Genomic DNA, 12,487 nt, shown 5'->3' with positions numbered 1-12,487 from the left:
ACGGAACGGGCATCGGCTTTGGTGGTACTTCAGGTTCCGATGGTCTTTGAGGATGAGAAATGGGTCCTTGGCGCCCTCCAGCCAGTGTTTCCACTCCTCTAGTGCCAGCTTCACCGCCAGGAGCTCCCGGTCGCTGACGTCATAGTTCCTCTCTGCAGGAGTTTTTGTGGGTTACCTTGGCGTTGTGACTGGACAGCCCACACACCCACTTCTGAGGTGTCAACCTCCACCATGAAGGGCAGCGTAAGATTTCGGTGTTTCAGAAACGCGGCGGAGGTGAAATGCCCCTTCAGTAGGCGGAAGGCCTCATCGGCTGCAGGACTCCATACCAACCTACGGGGGCCACCCTTGAGGAGAGAGGTGAGAGGAGAGGCGATGGAGCGGAAGTTCTTAATGAAGCGGCGGTAGTCCGTTGTAGTCTCTTTATGGTGGTTGGGGACTGGCCATTACCTGACTGCCTCAACCTTCCTTTCATCCATAACTACTCCCTGCGGGCTGATCTGTTATCCCAAGAAGGAGACAGCGGCCTGATGGAACTGGCTGTGACGTATAGGTGGTTCTCCAGGAGGTCGTCCCAGAACACCTCGTTCACGAATTCCTGGAACAACGATGGAGAATTGGCTAATCCACAAGGCATCGCCAAGTACTTGTAGTGCCCAGACATCGTGATAAAGGCTGTTTTCCATTCATGCCCCACCCAGATGCAGATCAGATTGTAGGCACTCCACAGGTCCAGTTTAGTAAAAATACGGGCCCCACGGAACTGTTTGATGGCGGCCGGCACCAACGGGAGAGGGTAGCAGTACTTGGTGGTGAAGGAATTGCGACCTCCTATGTTGATGCACGGACGTAGACCTCCCTCCTTCTTGGCCACGAAGAAAAAGCCCGCCGACGCAGGGGAGGTGGATGGGTGGATGAAACCCTGTGGGAGAGTCTCCTGGATGTATTCCTCCATAGCCTTGGTTTCAGCCATCGACAGGGGGTGGATGCGGCTGCACAGAGGCACAGTATCTGCTAGCAGGTCGATGGCACAGTCCCAGGGACAACGTGGAGAAAGACAGGTGGTGCTGGTCCTGGAGATCCCGGTAAGCCTCTGGGATGTTGGCCTGGAACCACAGGACTCTCAACTGACGTGGAACCACAGCGTAAGGGAAGCAGGTATTCCGACATCTGGGTGCCCAGGCAGTGATCTCCATCCTCAACCAGGTGATGGTGGGGTCGTGACATTGAAGCCACAGAGGCCGAGGATGACTTTGTGTATGGGTGCCTCAATGATGACGAAGGGAAGGCTTTTTCTGATGCAGGGGTCCCACGGTGATGGTGAGTGGTGCTGTAATGTGTGTGATTGTCCCGGATCCAAGTGGTCGACAATCCAGTGATTGAACTGAAAAATGAGAGGAGAGTGGGTATGAGATGATGTTCAAGGAGGAGGCAAGGGCCTTGTCAATGAAATTCCCCGTGGCACCGTAGTTTGCTAGAACAACACATGAGGGACATCCAGCCAGTGAAATTGAAACGAAAGCGTTTGGTGGAAAGTAATGACGGAATACTCATGCCTACCCTGGGAGATCGTTGATCACGGGGCTGTTCCTCTGCCCTCGTGGACCCTCTTGGGACGCACCGGACACTGTTGAAGCTGGTGCCCCTCCTAACCACAGTAGGGACCGTGCCCCAGCTCTGCCGCCGGGAGGTTTGTGGACCCTACCTCCATGGGTTCAGGCTCTGTCTCAGGACGGCCAGAAGAGGGGGGTGAGAGGCGATGTGGGTCCCCACGCTCGCGAAGAAGGTTGTCCAGATGGATGGCCATCGCGGTAAGTGCGTCCAAGGAGTGGTTGTCATTTCGACACGCCAGCTCCGTCTGGAGCTCTTTGCACAGTCCTCTTCTGAATAAGGTGCGGAGCGCGGGCTCATTCAATCCACTGGAGGCTGCCATGGTCCGGAAGGTGAGGGCATACTCCGCAGCGGTCTGGGCACCCTCCTGGAGTTGGAGTAGGCGCTCACCTCCCTCTCCGCCCTCTGGTGGCTGATCGATGACCACCCTGAACAGAGCCATTAACCTCTCATTGGAACCCAGCTCCTCCTCTTCTCTCTCCCAGGTGTCCGTGGCCCACTCCAACGCCCGTCCGGTCAGCAGGGAAATTACATGGCAACCTTGGATCTCTCAGGGGTAGGGTCTCCCGTCTGATGGAAGAAATAGAGGTAGCACTGGAGTAGGAATCCACAGCATTTAGATGGAGTCCCGTCATATTTGTTTGGGAGGGACAACTGGGTATCGCTGACCTGGGCAGACTGCTGGATGGGCTGGGGGACTGGCTAGTTGTAGGTGAAGCCCCTCGGGTGATGTCAAGGCGTTGGAGAACGCAGAGGACCTCATCCATAGCCATACCCAGTTGTGCCAGTTGGTCGCGGTGTTGCCGGATTAGGTGTCCCTGTTCAATGACATTCTGGGAGATGTTTGGATTTTCTGCTGCTTCCGTCGATCACTGGAGCGGGACAACGGGAGTAGGCGTGACACAACCAAACACAATTCAATATTACTTTTGTAATACAGTAAATAGCCTAAACTTTAAGCTATCTTAAACTAATGTAACATTATTTGTTCAACCTTAAAGTAACACATCTATGGCCACATTTTGAGGTTAGCCTAATATAACTATAAATGTCTTCTTATGTAATCATAGAAAGTGTGCATGCAAAGGTCGAAGGTCTGTGGAGGTCATCAAAATTGTTATAATAATCTGCGTACGAATCTCAAACAGCATTGATCACTCTCACTATGATCTTTAAATGAAATTTCAACTGCAATTTAGGTAATTTGGTTGGTTGTGTTATTAGATGAAGCACAGTGATAACACATAACGTTGTTGTATAAATACAAAATATCTGACAATGTACTCCTATTTTAACTGTGTTGTGCTTTTAAAGCGCAGTGATTACACATGTAGATGACAACTAAACCAGAAAATCTGACTGGTTTTCCATTGGAATTTGGTTGTGCTTTTAGGTAGTTGAAAGCATAGTGATAACACATTGGGAATTCAACAAATTTCTGGCTGTCTTTTTGAGTGGGTGAATAAAGGTTGAAATCTCATTGATCAACGTCTCAACCAAATATTACCCACATTTCCACGTTGAAATTACGCGGTGTGCCCAGTGGGACATATCATAAGGCCTTTCTTTGAGGGACTAGTTATACCTTAACACAGTGGTTTTAGAAAACACCTGGTTTACAGGCCACATCAGGCCTGCAAGTCACCTTAAGCGGGTGTGCAAATTGATGTGTAATTCCTATCGGAATCCAGCAAGAGGTAGGATATCCAACAATTGGAACTTTTAATCACCCACGACCTGCATTCAGAATGACTGCCAGGGTAGGAGAGATTGATAATTGAGACTACATAAACCATGTAAACTGAAACAACCATCTCAGTAATTGGTGCAATATGTTAGAGGTTTGCAGAGTAGCTGGACAAAACAAGTATAATAAACGGATATGGGCAATTTACTGGATACGATTATGATCCGAGTATTTTTGTAATTATCCGTGTAATTATCTGAAAGAAATTACTTTTCGGGTGCCAGCACGCATCTTTCTCATGTCAATCAGTCAAGTGAGGTACTACGTGGCCTAAATAACTCAACTGGCTAGTTTGCATGTCTGTAAAGAGAAAGACTAGCTGTAGGACCCTACTGCTCTGATTGGATAGAATGAAGCTGTATTTCTCTGTCCACTCACTTCATAATTTCACACGATCACTTTCACTTCTCTGTTTCAGTGTTTTTCAACTCTAGAGGGTTAAAGTTGATGCACTGAGGTAAACCTTCATGCTCACGGCACTATTAAAAAGAAGAAAGAAACATTTTTTTATTCGGATTCAGAAGGGTTTTATTTAAAACCTTCTTGCCTTCCAAAGAATCCTTCTTGCCCTTCTAAAGAATTATCAAAGAACCCTTTCTTCCAACAATGGTTCTTAAGATGAAAAAGGTTCTTGGTAGAACCCTTTGCCTTACAAAGAACCCTTGTCTTCAAAAAACGGGTTCTTCAAATGAAAATAGTTTTCAGTAGACCCCTATCCCTCTGCAAAGAACCCCTTTGGAACCCTTTTTTCTGAGTGTACCTGTCTTCCTTTTTGATGTATGATTGAGATGTGAGTGCTTGGCAATTACTACCTTTAGTATCTAATTCCTTACCTTGTCTTTGTTTTGTGATTGTACACTGTCTTACCTACATATACACCTTAGCCATTGTGACTCAGGAGAAGTTTGATGCCACACGGATGCATGTGATGCCAGAAGTAGCGGCACAGGAGCGCATGGTGGACGATGGCACTGGTCAGGTGGAGGTAAACTCACCAAAACGTTAACTCGGATTTATGTCATTTGTTCCAAGATATCTCGCCGTCTTTCTACTCACCGTTTGTTACTTGTGGACATTTGTAACACTCTCTGTGACACGTGCAGGTGTGGCGTATCGAGGACCTGGAGCTGGTCCCAGTGGAACCCCAGTGGCATGGCTTCTTCTATGGAGGAGACTGCTACCTGGTGCTCTACACTTATGAGGTCCACAACAAGCTAAACTACCTCCTTTACATGTGGCAAGTAAGGGAGCTCACTGCCATTGTAGAACGCACAAAGTTGAATATTTTTATTTGTAATAACATGGCAACAAAATGGCATACCTTTAGAGCTAAATTCCTCATCATTTTATAAATAAATATTTTGTTTTAGGGGCGCCATGCCTCTCAGGATGAGATAGCAGCATCTGCCTTCCAGGCCGTGGCCCTGGATCAAAAGTATGGCGACCAGCCTGTACAAGTGAGGATCACCATGGGCAAGGAACCCAGACACTTTATGGCCATGTTCAAGGGTAAAATGGTTATCTTTGAGGTGAGACAATTTTGTTTTGATTTAATGGTACAATGATAAAATGCAAATATTGTGAAACTGGTTGTCATTATCTGATAGCAATGGATTGTCTTTGGTTTAACCGTGATTATAGGTTGATATAGGATTTCTAACCATGAAGTCATTTATTACCACATACTGTACATTTAAATCAAACCTGACTTGCTATCACGTTTCACGGTAAGACCCAGATGCAGACAGTGTCAAAGTAAAAATGTTTATTACTAACACATGGGCAGGCAAAAAGACAGGTCAACGGCAGGCAGACGTCATTAATCCAGATAGGGTTCAAAAGGTCCAGAACGGCAGGCAGTCTCAGGGTCAGAGCAGCCAAGGGTCAATAATCCAGTGTTGTGTGGCAAGGTATAGAAAGGCAGGCAGGCTCAGGGTCGGGACAGGCAGAAAAGTCAAAACCGGGAAAAACTAGAAAACAGGAAACTGAACAGACATGAGCAAGGGGGAAAACGCTGGTAGGTTTCACGAAACAAAACGAACAGGCAACAGACAAACAGAGAACACAGGCATATATACACTGGAGATAAGGGGGGAAATTGGCAACACCTGAGGGGGGGAAGACAACACAAAGACAGGTGAAACAGATCAGGGTGTGACACTTGCTTTCCTCATCTTCTGTTCTTCAGGGCGGTACCTCCAGAAAAGGCGTGTCTGACCCAGAGCCATCCGTCAGATTGTTCCAGGTCCGCGGTTCTGACGCCTCCAACACCAAAGCCATCGAGGTGCCTGCCCTGGCAGCTTCGCTCAACTCCAACGATGTCTTTCTGCTGAGGAGCCAGTCAGGGATTCACCTGTGGTGTGGCAAGGTACTGTTGGGAGGGGAATTAGGTATATGAAGTTGTGGATACTACAGATATAGCAGCTTAGAGATACTGTGCGTGTGCCAAATGACCAGGGTCCAATGGTCAAAATAAGTAGGAATAGGTTGCCTTTTTGGACACAGACACAGAGATGGTACAACATTTTGTCTAATAGTCTCTCTCTGATTGGCCAGGGATCAAGTGGGGATGAGAGGGCCATGGCTAAGGAGGTCAGCTCTGTGATTGGACAGCACTCGACTGCTGAAGAGATCATGGCAGAGGGTCAGGAGCACATTGAATTCTGGAATTTACTTGGAGGGAAGGCCCCTTATGCCAACAGCAAGAGGTAATACACAAGTTGCCTTGCCATAATCTGTATTTCAACCAACTATTATCTAATAAAATGTCAATGGGAGCAGCTGTACGAAGTTAGTAAAGTGACTGCGTCCTTAACCATGTACAATTGATGTATTGTAATTCACTGTGCTAGATATTATGCATTTTAAGTAAACAGTGTGGTGTATGTAAAGTTGTATGTGTTCTCTGTGTGTGTCTTGTGTCTTGTGTGTGAAAGACTACAGCAGGCTGCTCTGGATCATCAGCCGCGTCTCTTTGAATGCTCCAATAAGACTGGCCGTTTCATCGTTACCGAGGTGACCCAGTTCACCCAGGATGACCTCAGCGAGGATGATGTCATGCTGCTAGACACATGGGACCAGGTACAGTGTGTATTATTAAAATGTCATTTTAACAGCCTTCTTCAGTGTTTAGGTCCAAACATTAGACTATAATACAATTAGACCACTGCCAAGCACCCATTTGTGGGCCGTCATCAGATATTTGATGTTGCATCCAGGTCTTCCTCTGGGTGGGGAACGAGGCCAATGAGGTGGAGAGGAAGGAAGCGGTGGTCACCAGTCAGGAGTACCTGCGTACCCACCCAGGGTCCCGGGACCCTGACACCCCTATCCTCCTCATCAAGCAGCGGTATGAACCCCCCACCTTCACCGGCTGGTTCACCGCCTGGGACCCCTCCAAATGGAGTGTGAGTGCAAATGATCTCCTTCTCTTACAGATGAACTCTTGGTCTGTTTGCGTGTGTGTGTATTTCTGTGTGTGTGTCAAATAGTGTACACAACTGTTTAAGTTAATATATTCCATAAATAATACTGTACACACGTTTTGTGTTAGGGTGGGAAAACGTACGAAGAGCTGAAGAAAGAGTTGGGTGAGGTGACATCCCTCGTAAGGATCACAAATGTAAGCACAATTGTATTTATCTATATACTCACCAAAACTTGGTATAACGAGTGGGATTGAGACAATGATGAGCTGGATCCAGAAAATCCATTTACCTAACCTTGCTGTGAACTCAACCCAACAGACTCATGGTTACATCCATTTTATTGGCCCCATACACACTTCCCACTGGGAAAAAGCTGGTTGAATCAACGTTGTTCCCACATCATTTCAACAAAAAAACGCAATGTGATGGTGTTGAATCAATGTGGAAAACTCATTGGATTTGCAAAATGTCATCAACATTTCATAAATTTTTCACCAAACTTTTAACCTACGGTAAATCCAATGAAATGGTGAAATGTTTTGTTGATTTCACATTGAATTCACGTTAGTTGACAACTCAACCAAATGTAAATCAAAACTAGACGTTGAACCAGTGGCGAACCGTGACTATAGGACCAAAAACCTTCAGAGGGACCAAAGATATTCCAATACATTGTATCAAAGAAAATAACATCACTTAATGCGCCCGACGTTATATCTTTTGTAGTCGGACCAGAGGAGCAATTATTTTTGATGACATTACGAATGAATAAAATAAGCCTGGCCGCGTTTTGGGCTGCCGCACACACAGAGCCGGAACCTGGCATGGACACAACATGTGACACATAGCATAAAATAATGCGACCAGCAAAACTAAAAACACACTGTTTATACAACCAATAGTAACCTAGCACCACTATCACCAATAGTGACAACGACAGTGTCACATCAAAGGTGACTGGCTCATGGTGCTGAAAGGACAACGACCGTAATACCTCTGCACTCAATGGCGCTGAAGGAGAGACAGTTTTGGTCAAACACATAGACACAGCTGATAGACAACAGTCACACACAGCATCAAATGATGTTAAAGAATAAGCAGCTCATTCACTCCAGCAGGCCCCATGAAATCATAACAATGCAAAATCACAACCATTTAATTTCCAAAATGAAATTAACAAATCAGCTATTACTTCCCATTGCAAATATATTTGATCACGTTCATCACACTAACCCAGGGGTTCCCAAACCTTTTGGGCCCACGACCCCAAATTATCGCGACCCCAATCATGTGAAAAAAAAGTATGTAATTAACAGCCAATGTTTACTTTTTTAATTGGGGCTATGGCAGTTACTTGAAAACATTATAACAGTTTTTCTGATTGTCTTCTCAACTCACCATCATATACTTTTAATGTGGGGCTATGACAGTCAATTGCAAATGAATCTGACATAATGTCCCACCACTAATGAGATTGGTGTGCTTGATGCATGTGGCGTCGGAGCTTCTCAAAGTCACAGGCGTGGTCGACAGTGCACACATAGCCTCTCAGGGAGAGACCGCAGGGTATTTATTCCCTTTGAGTCAAGAACCGGAACTCATCCGTAGTGACCCATGAATGTGTTGTCTGCTGCATTCGGTCACATGAAAGCTCAATCGGCTGTTCGGTTTCACTTACATGCATGTCAACTGAGCCAGGATCACAGTCAAACGGATTGGGAAGTAGGTCTGAAAGTGCTCTTCCAAGCGTTGAAGGTGAACAGTCAACACTCGTGTGGGACACTTACAGAATATGTTTTCTGTTAGAAACATGCACAGCCGAAGGAAGGGCTCTTGGTTCGGTTTTGAAAGTCTCTTTCTCGAATAAGAATTATTTCCTCTGAATCAACTGATTCGGTCACTCATCTGTAGAATGTTTTTGTATTTCTCCTGCATGCTTGCGTTCAGTTCGTTCAGTTGCCTAAATATGTCTGTTACATCAACACAATCTCACACTCAATTTGTGCAAATATGTATTAGAACTATTTCAGCAGATTTCGTGCGTTTTTTGCGTTTTTGTGTGGCTTAATTCGTGTGAAAATACAACAATTTTTTGCGACTTAATTCGTAGAAGAAGGAAACATGTATGACTTCATTCATAGGAAAATACATTTTGTGGGGGAAACTTCAGAACAATCTTATGAAAGTTATTGGAGCAATGCATTTTTGGGCAATGGGGTTCTACACTGCCTTTTTTGAGTCCAACATTTATTTATAAACATTTTTAAAAAGTGTTAACAACCCAATATTAGTAATCAACCAGGTTGTGACCGAAATACTTGTAATACAATAGTAGCCTTACATATATATATTTTTTTATTAATGCCAAGGATGTTTTCTATTTTTGTTTTCGCTTAATACTTTGGGATACTTGTGCTATGTCGGATTTTATGAGGGTTGCCAGATTGTAGTAAAAAGTTGTATTTGTCTGTATTTTTTGTGTGGTATCGATGGAAGGAATTTGATTGGGGATACATTTTCATGATGGGAAATTCATATTTCAATAAATGGGGGGAAACAGAGTACCTGCAAAAAAAATCTGTTTGGTTAAAATTTCCCTGGTGCAATTGCGTGGTATTTGCAACTATAACGAGTCTAGACTATGATCAATTAAGCCATATCAATGCAATTAAATAGGTTAATGTAAAATAACGAATTATGTTGGCTTAAATTTATGGCACTCCAAGGCCGTTTCATGATGATTATTACGGTCATGTCAATCATGTTATATACTTAGGTTATTGTAACAAGGCATATGCCAGCATTGTAGGCCGACTGCCTCTGCCCAGAGGCTTACCAGTGTCGTGGAAATTATCGCCAGGGACACCTGAAGTTAATATTAAGTGAATCATTCTTTCATATCAGCAAGCTGGAGAGGTTCCAACAAACTTATGGCACCATAGTACACGTCGTTCGGGTTCTCCCCCGGGGCAATCCCGTTAGTTCTCTTACAGTGCCTTGCAAAAGTATTCATCCCCATTGGCGTTTTTCCTATTCTTTTGCTTTACAATCTGTCATTTAAATGGATTTTTATTTGGATTTTGTGTAATGGACAGACACAAAATAGTCCAAATTGGTGAAGGGAAACGGAAAAGTGGTGCGAAAAGTGGTGCGTGCTATCCTAAATAAGATCTGGTGCAACCAATTACCTTCAGAAGTGACATAATTAGTTAAATAAAGTCCACCTGTGTGCAATCAAAGTGTCACCTAATCTGTCACATGATCTCAGTATATACAGTTGAAGTCGGAAGTTTACATACACTTAGGTTGGAGTCATTAAAACTCATTTTTCAACCACTCCACAAATTTCTTGTTAACAAACTATAGTTTTGGCAAGTCGGTTAGAAAATCTACTTTGTGCATGACACAAGTCATTTTTCCAACAATTGTTTACAGGCAGATTATTTCACTATATCACAATTCCAGTGGGTCATAAGTTTACACACACTAAGTTGACTGCACCTTTAAACAGCTTGGAAAATTCCAGAAAATTATGTCATGACTTTAGAAGCTTCTGATAGGCTAATTTACATAATTTGAGTCAATTGGAGGTGTATGTGTGGATGTATTTCAAGGCCTACCTTCAAACTCAGTGCCTCTTTGCTTGACATCATGGAAAAATCAAAAGAAATCAGCCAAGACCTCAGAAAAAAAATTGTAGACCTCCACAAGTCTGGTTCATCCTTGGGAGCAATTTCCAAATGCCTGAAGGTACCATGTTCATCTGTACAAACAACAGTATGCAAGTATAAACACAATGGGAACAACAGAAAAGGACCTTGTGAAGATGCTGGAGGAAAAAGGTACAAAAGTATCTATATCCACAGTAAAACGAGTCCTATATCGACATAACCTGAAAGGCTGCTCAGCAAGGAAGAAGCCACTGCTCCAAAACTGCCATAAAAAAGCCAGAGTACGGTTTGCAACTGCACATGGGGACAAAGATTGTACTTTGTGGAGAAATGTCCTCTGGTCTGATGAAACAAAAATAGAACTATTTGGCCATAATGACCATCGTTATGTTTGGAGGAAAAAGGGGGAGGGTTGCAAGCCCGAAGAACACCATCCCAACCGTGAAGCACGGGGGTGGCAGCATCATGTTGTGGGGGTGCTTTGCTGCAGGAGGGACTAGTGCACTTCACAAAATAAATGGCATCATGAGGCAGGAAAAGTATGTGGATATATTGAAGCAACATCTCAAGACATCAGTCAGGAAGTTAAAGCTTGGTCGCAAATGGGTCTTCCAAATGGGCGATGACCCCAAGCATACTTCCAAAGTTGTGGCAAAATGGCTTAAGGACAACAAAGTCAAGGTATTGGAGTGGCCATCACAAAGCCCTGACCTCAATCCTATAGAACATTTGTGGGCAGAACTGAAAAAACCGTGTGCGAGCAAGGAGGCCTACAAACCTGATTCAGTTACACCAGCTCTGTCAGGAGGAATGGGCCAAATTTCACCCAACTTATTGTGGGAAGCTTGTGGAAGGCAACCCGAAACGTTTGACCCACGTTAAACAATTGAAAGGCAATGCTACCAAACACTCATTGAGTGTATGTAAACTTCTGACCCACTGGGAATGTGATGAAAGAAATAAAAGCTGAAATAAATGATTCTCTCTGCTATTATTCTGACATTTCACATTTTTTAAATAAAGTGGTGATCCTAACTGACCTAAGACAGGGAATTTTTACTAGGATTAAATGTCAGGAATTGTGAAAAACTGAGTTTAAATGCATTTGGCTAACGTGTATGTCAACTTCCGACTTCAACTGCATACAACTGTCCTGAAAGGCCCCAGAGTCTGCAACACCACTAAGTAAAGGGGCACCACCAAGCAAGCGGCACCATGAAGACCAAGGAGCTCTCCAAACAGGCCAGGGACAAAGTTGTGGAGAAGAACAGGTCAGGGTTGGGTTCTAAAAAAATATCAGAAACTTTCAAACATCGCACGGAGCACCATTCAATCCATTATTAAAAAATTGAAAGAATATGGCACCACAACAAACCTGCCAAGAGAGGGCCACCCACCAAAACTCACGGACCAGGGCAAGGAGGGCATTAACCAGAGGCAACAAAGAGACCAAAGATAACCCTGAAGGAGCTGCAAAGCTCCACAGCGGAGATTGGAGATTCTGTCCATAGGACCACTTTAGGGTACACTCCACAGAGCTGGGCTTTACGGAAGAGTGGCCAGAAAAAAAGCCATTGATTAAAAAATAAAATAAGCAAACACGTTTGGCATTCATCAAAAGGCATGTGGGAGCTATGTCTGGCGCAAATCCAACACCTCTCATCACCCCGAGAACACCATCATGGTGAAGCATGGTGGTGGCAGCATCATGCTCTGGGGATGTTTTTCATCAGCAGGGACTGTGAAACTGGTCAGAATTGAAGGAATGGTGGATGGTGATAAATACAGGGAAATTCTTGAGGGAAACCTGTTTCAGTCTTCCAGAGATTTGAGACTGGGACAGAGGTTCACTTTCCAGCAGGACAATAACCCTAAACATACTGCTAAAGCAACACTCAAGTGGTTTAAGGGGAAACATTTAAATGTCTTGGAATGGCCTAGTCAAAGCCCATAGTTCAATCCAATTGAGAATCTGGGGTATGACTTAAAGATTGCTGTACACCAGCGGAACCCATCCAACTTGAAGGAGC

At 44.4% G+C, this 12,487-nt stretch overlaps 1 protein-coding gene across 1 annotated transcript in view; it reads left to right on the top strand.

Annotated features, from left to right (window-relative positions):
• The window catches only part of LOC115207973 (advillin-like), a 31,640-nt gene that overhangs the window by 13,581 nt on the left and 5,572 nt on the right, over positions 1–12,487 (top strand). Inside the window, exons 11-18 of the mRNA XM_029775633.1 lie at positions 4,243–4,343; positions 4,462–4,599; positions 4,729–4,887; positions 5,547–5,726; positions 5,915–6,066; positions 6,295–6,439; positions 6,577–6,765; positions 6,912–6,980. Of these exons, the coding sequence (XP_029631493.1) occupies positions 4,243–4,343; positions 4,462–4,599; positions 4,729–4,887; positions 5,547–5,726; positions 5,915–6,066; positions 6,295–6,439; positions 6,577–6,765; positions 6,912–6,980 (1,133 nt within the window). The remainder of the gene's footprint in view (positions 1–4,242; positions 4,344–4,461; positions 4,600–4,728; positions 4,888–5,546; positions 5,727–5,914; positions 6,067–6,294; positions 6,440–6,576; positions 6,766–6,911; positions 6,981–12,487) is intronic.

Source organism: Salmo trutta, chromosome 14 (assembly GCF_901001165.1).
Source record: "Salmo trutta chromosome 14, fSalTru1.1, whole genome shotgun sequence".
Taxonomy (NCBI): Eukaryota; Metazoa; Chordata; class Actinopteri; order Salmoniformes; family Salmonidae; genus Salmo; species Salmo trutta.
The sequence above is the reverse complement of the archived record's forward strand: the minus strand, read 5'-3'. Positions and strand labels throughout refer to the sequence as shown.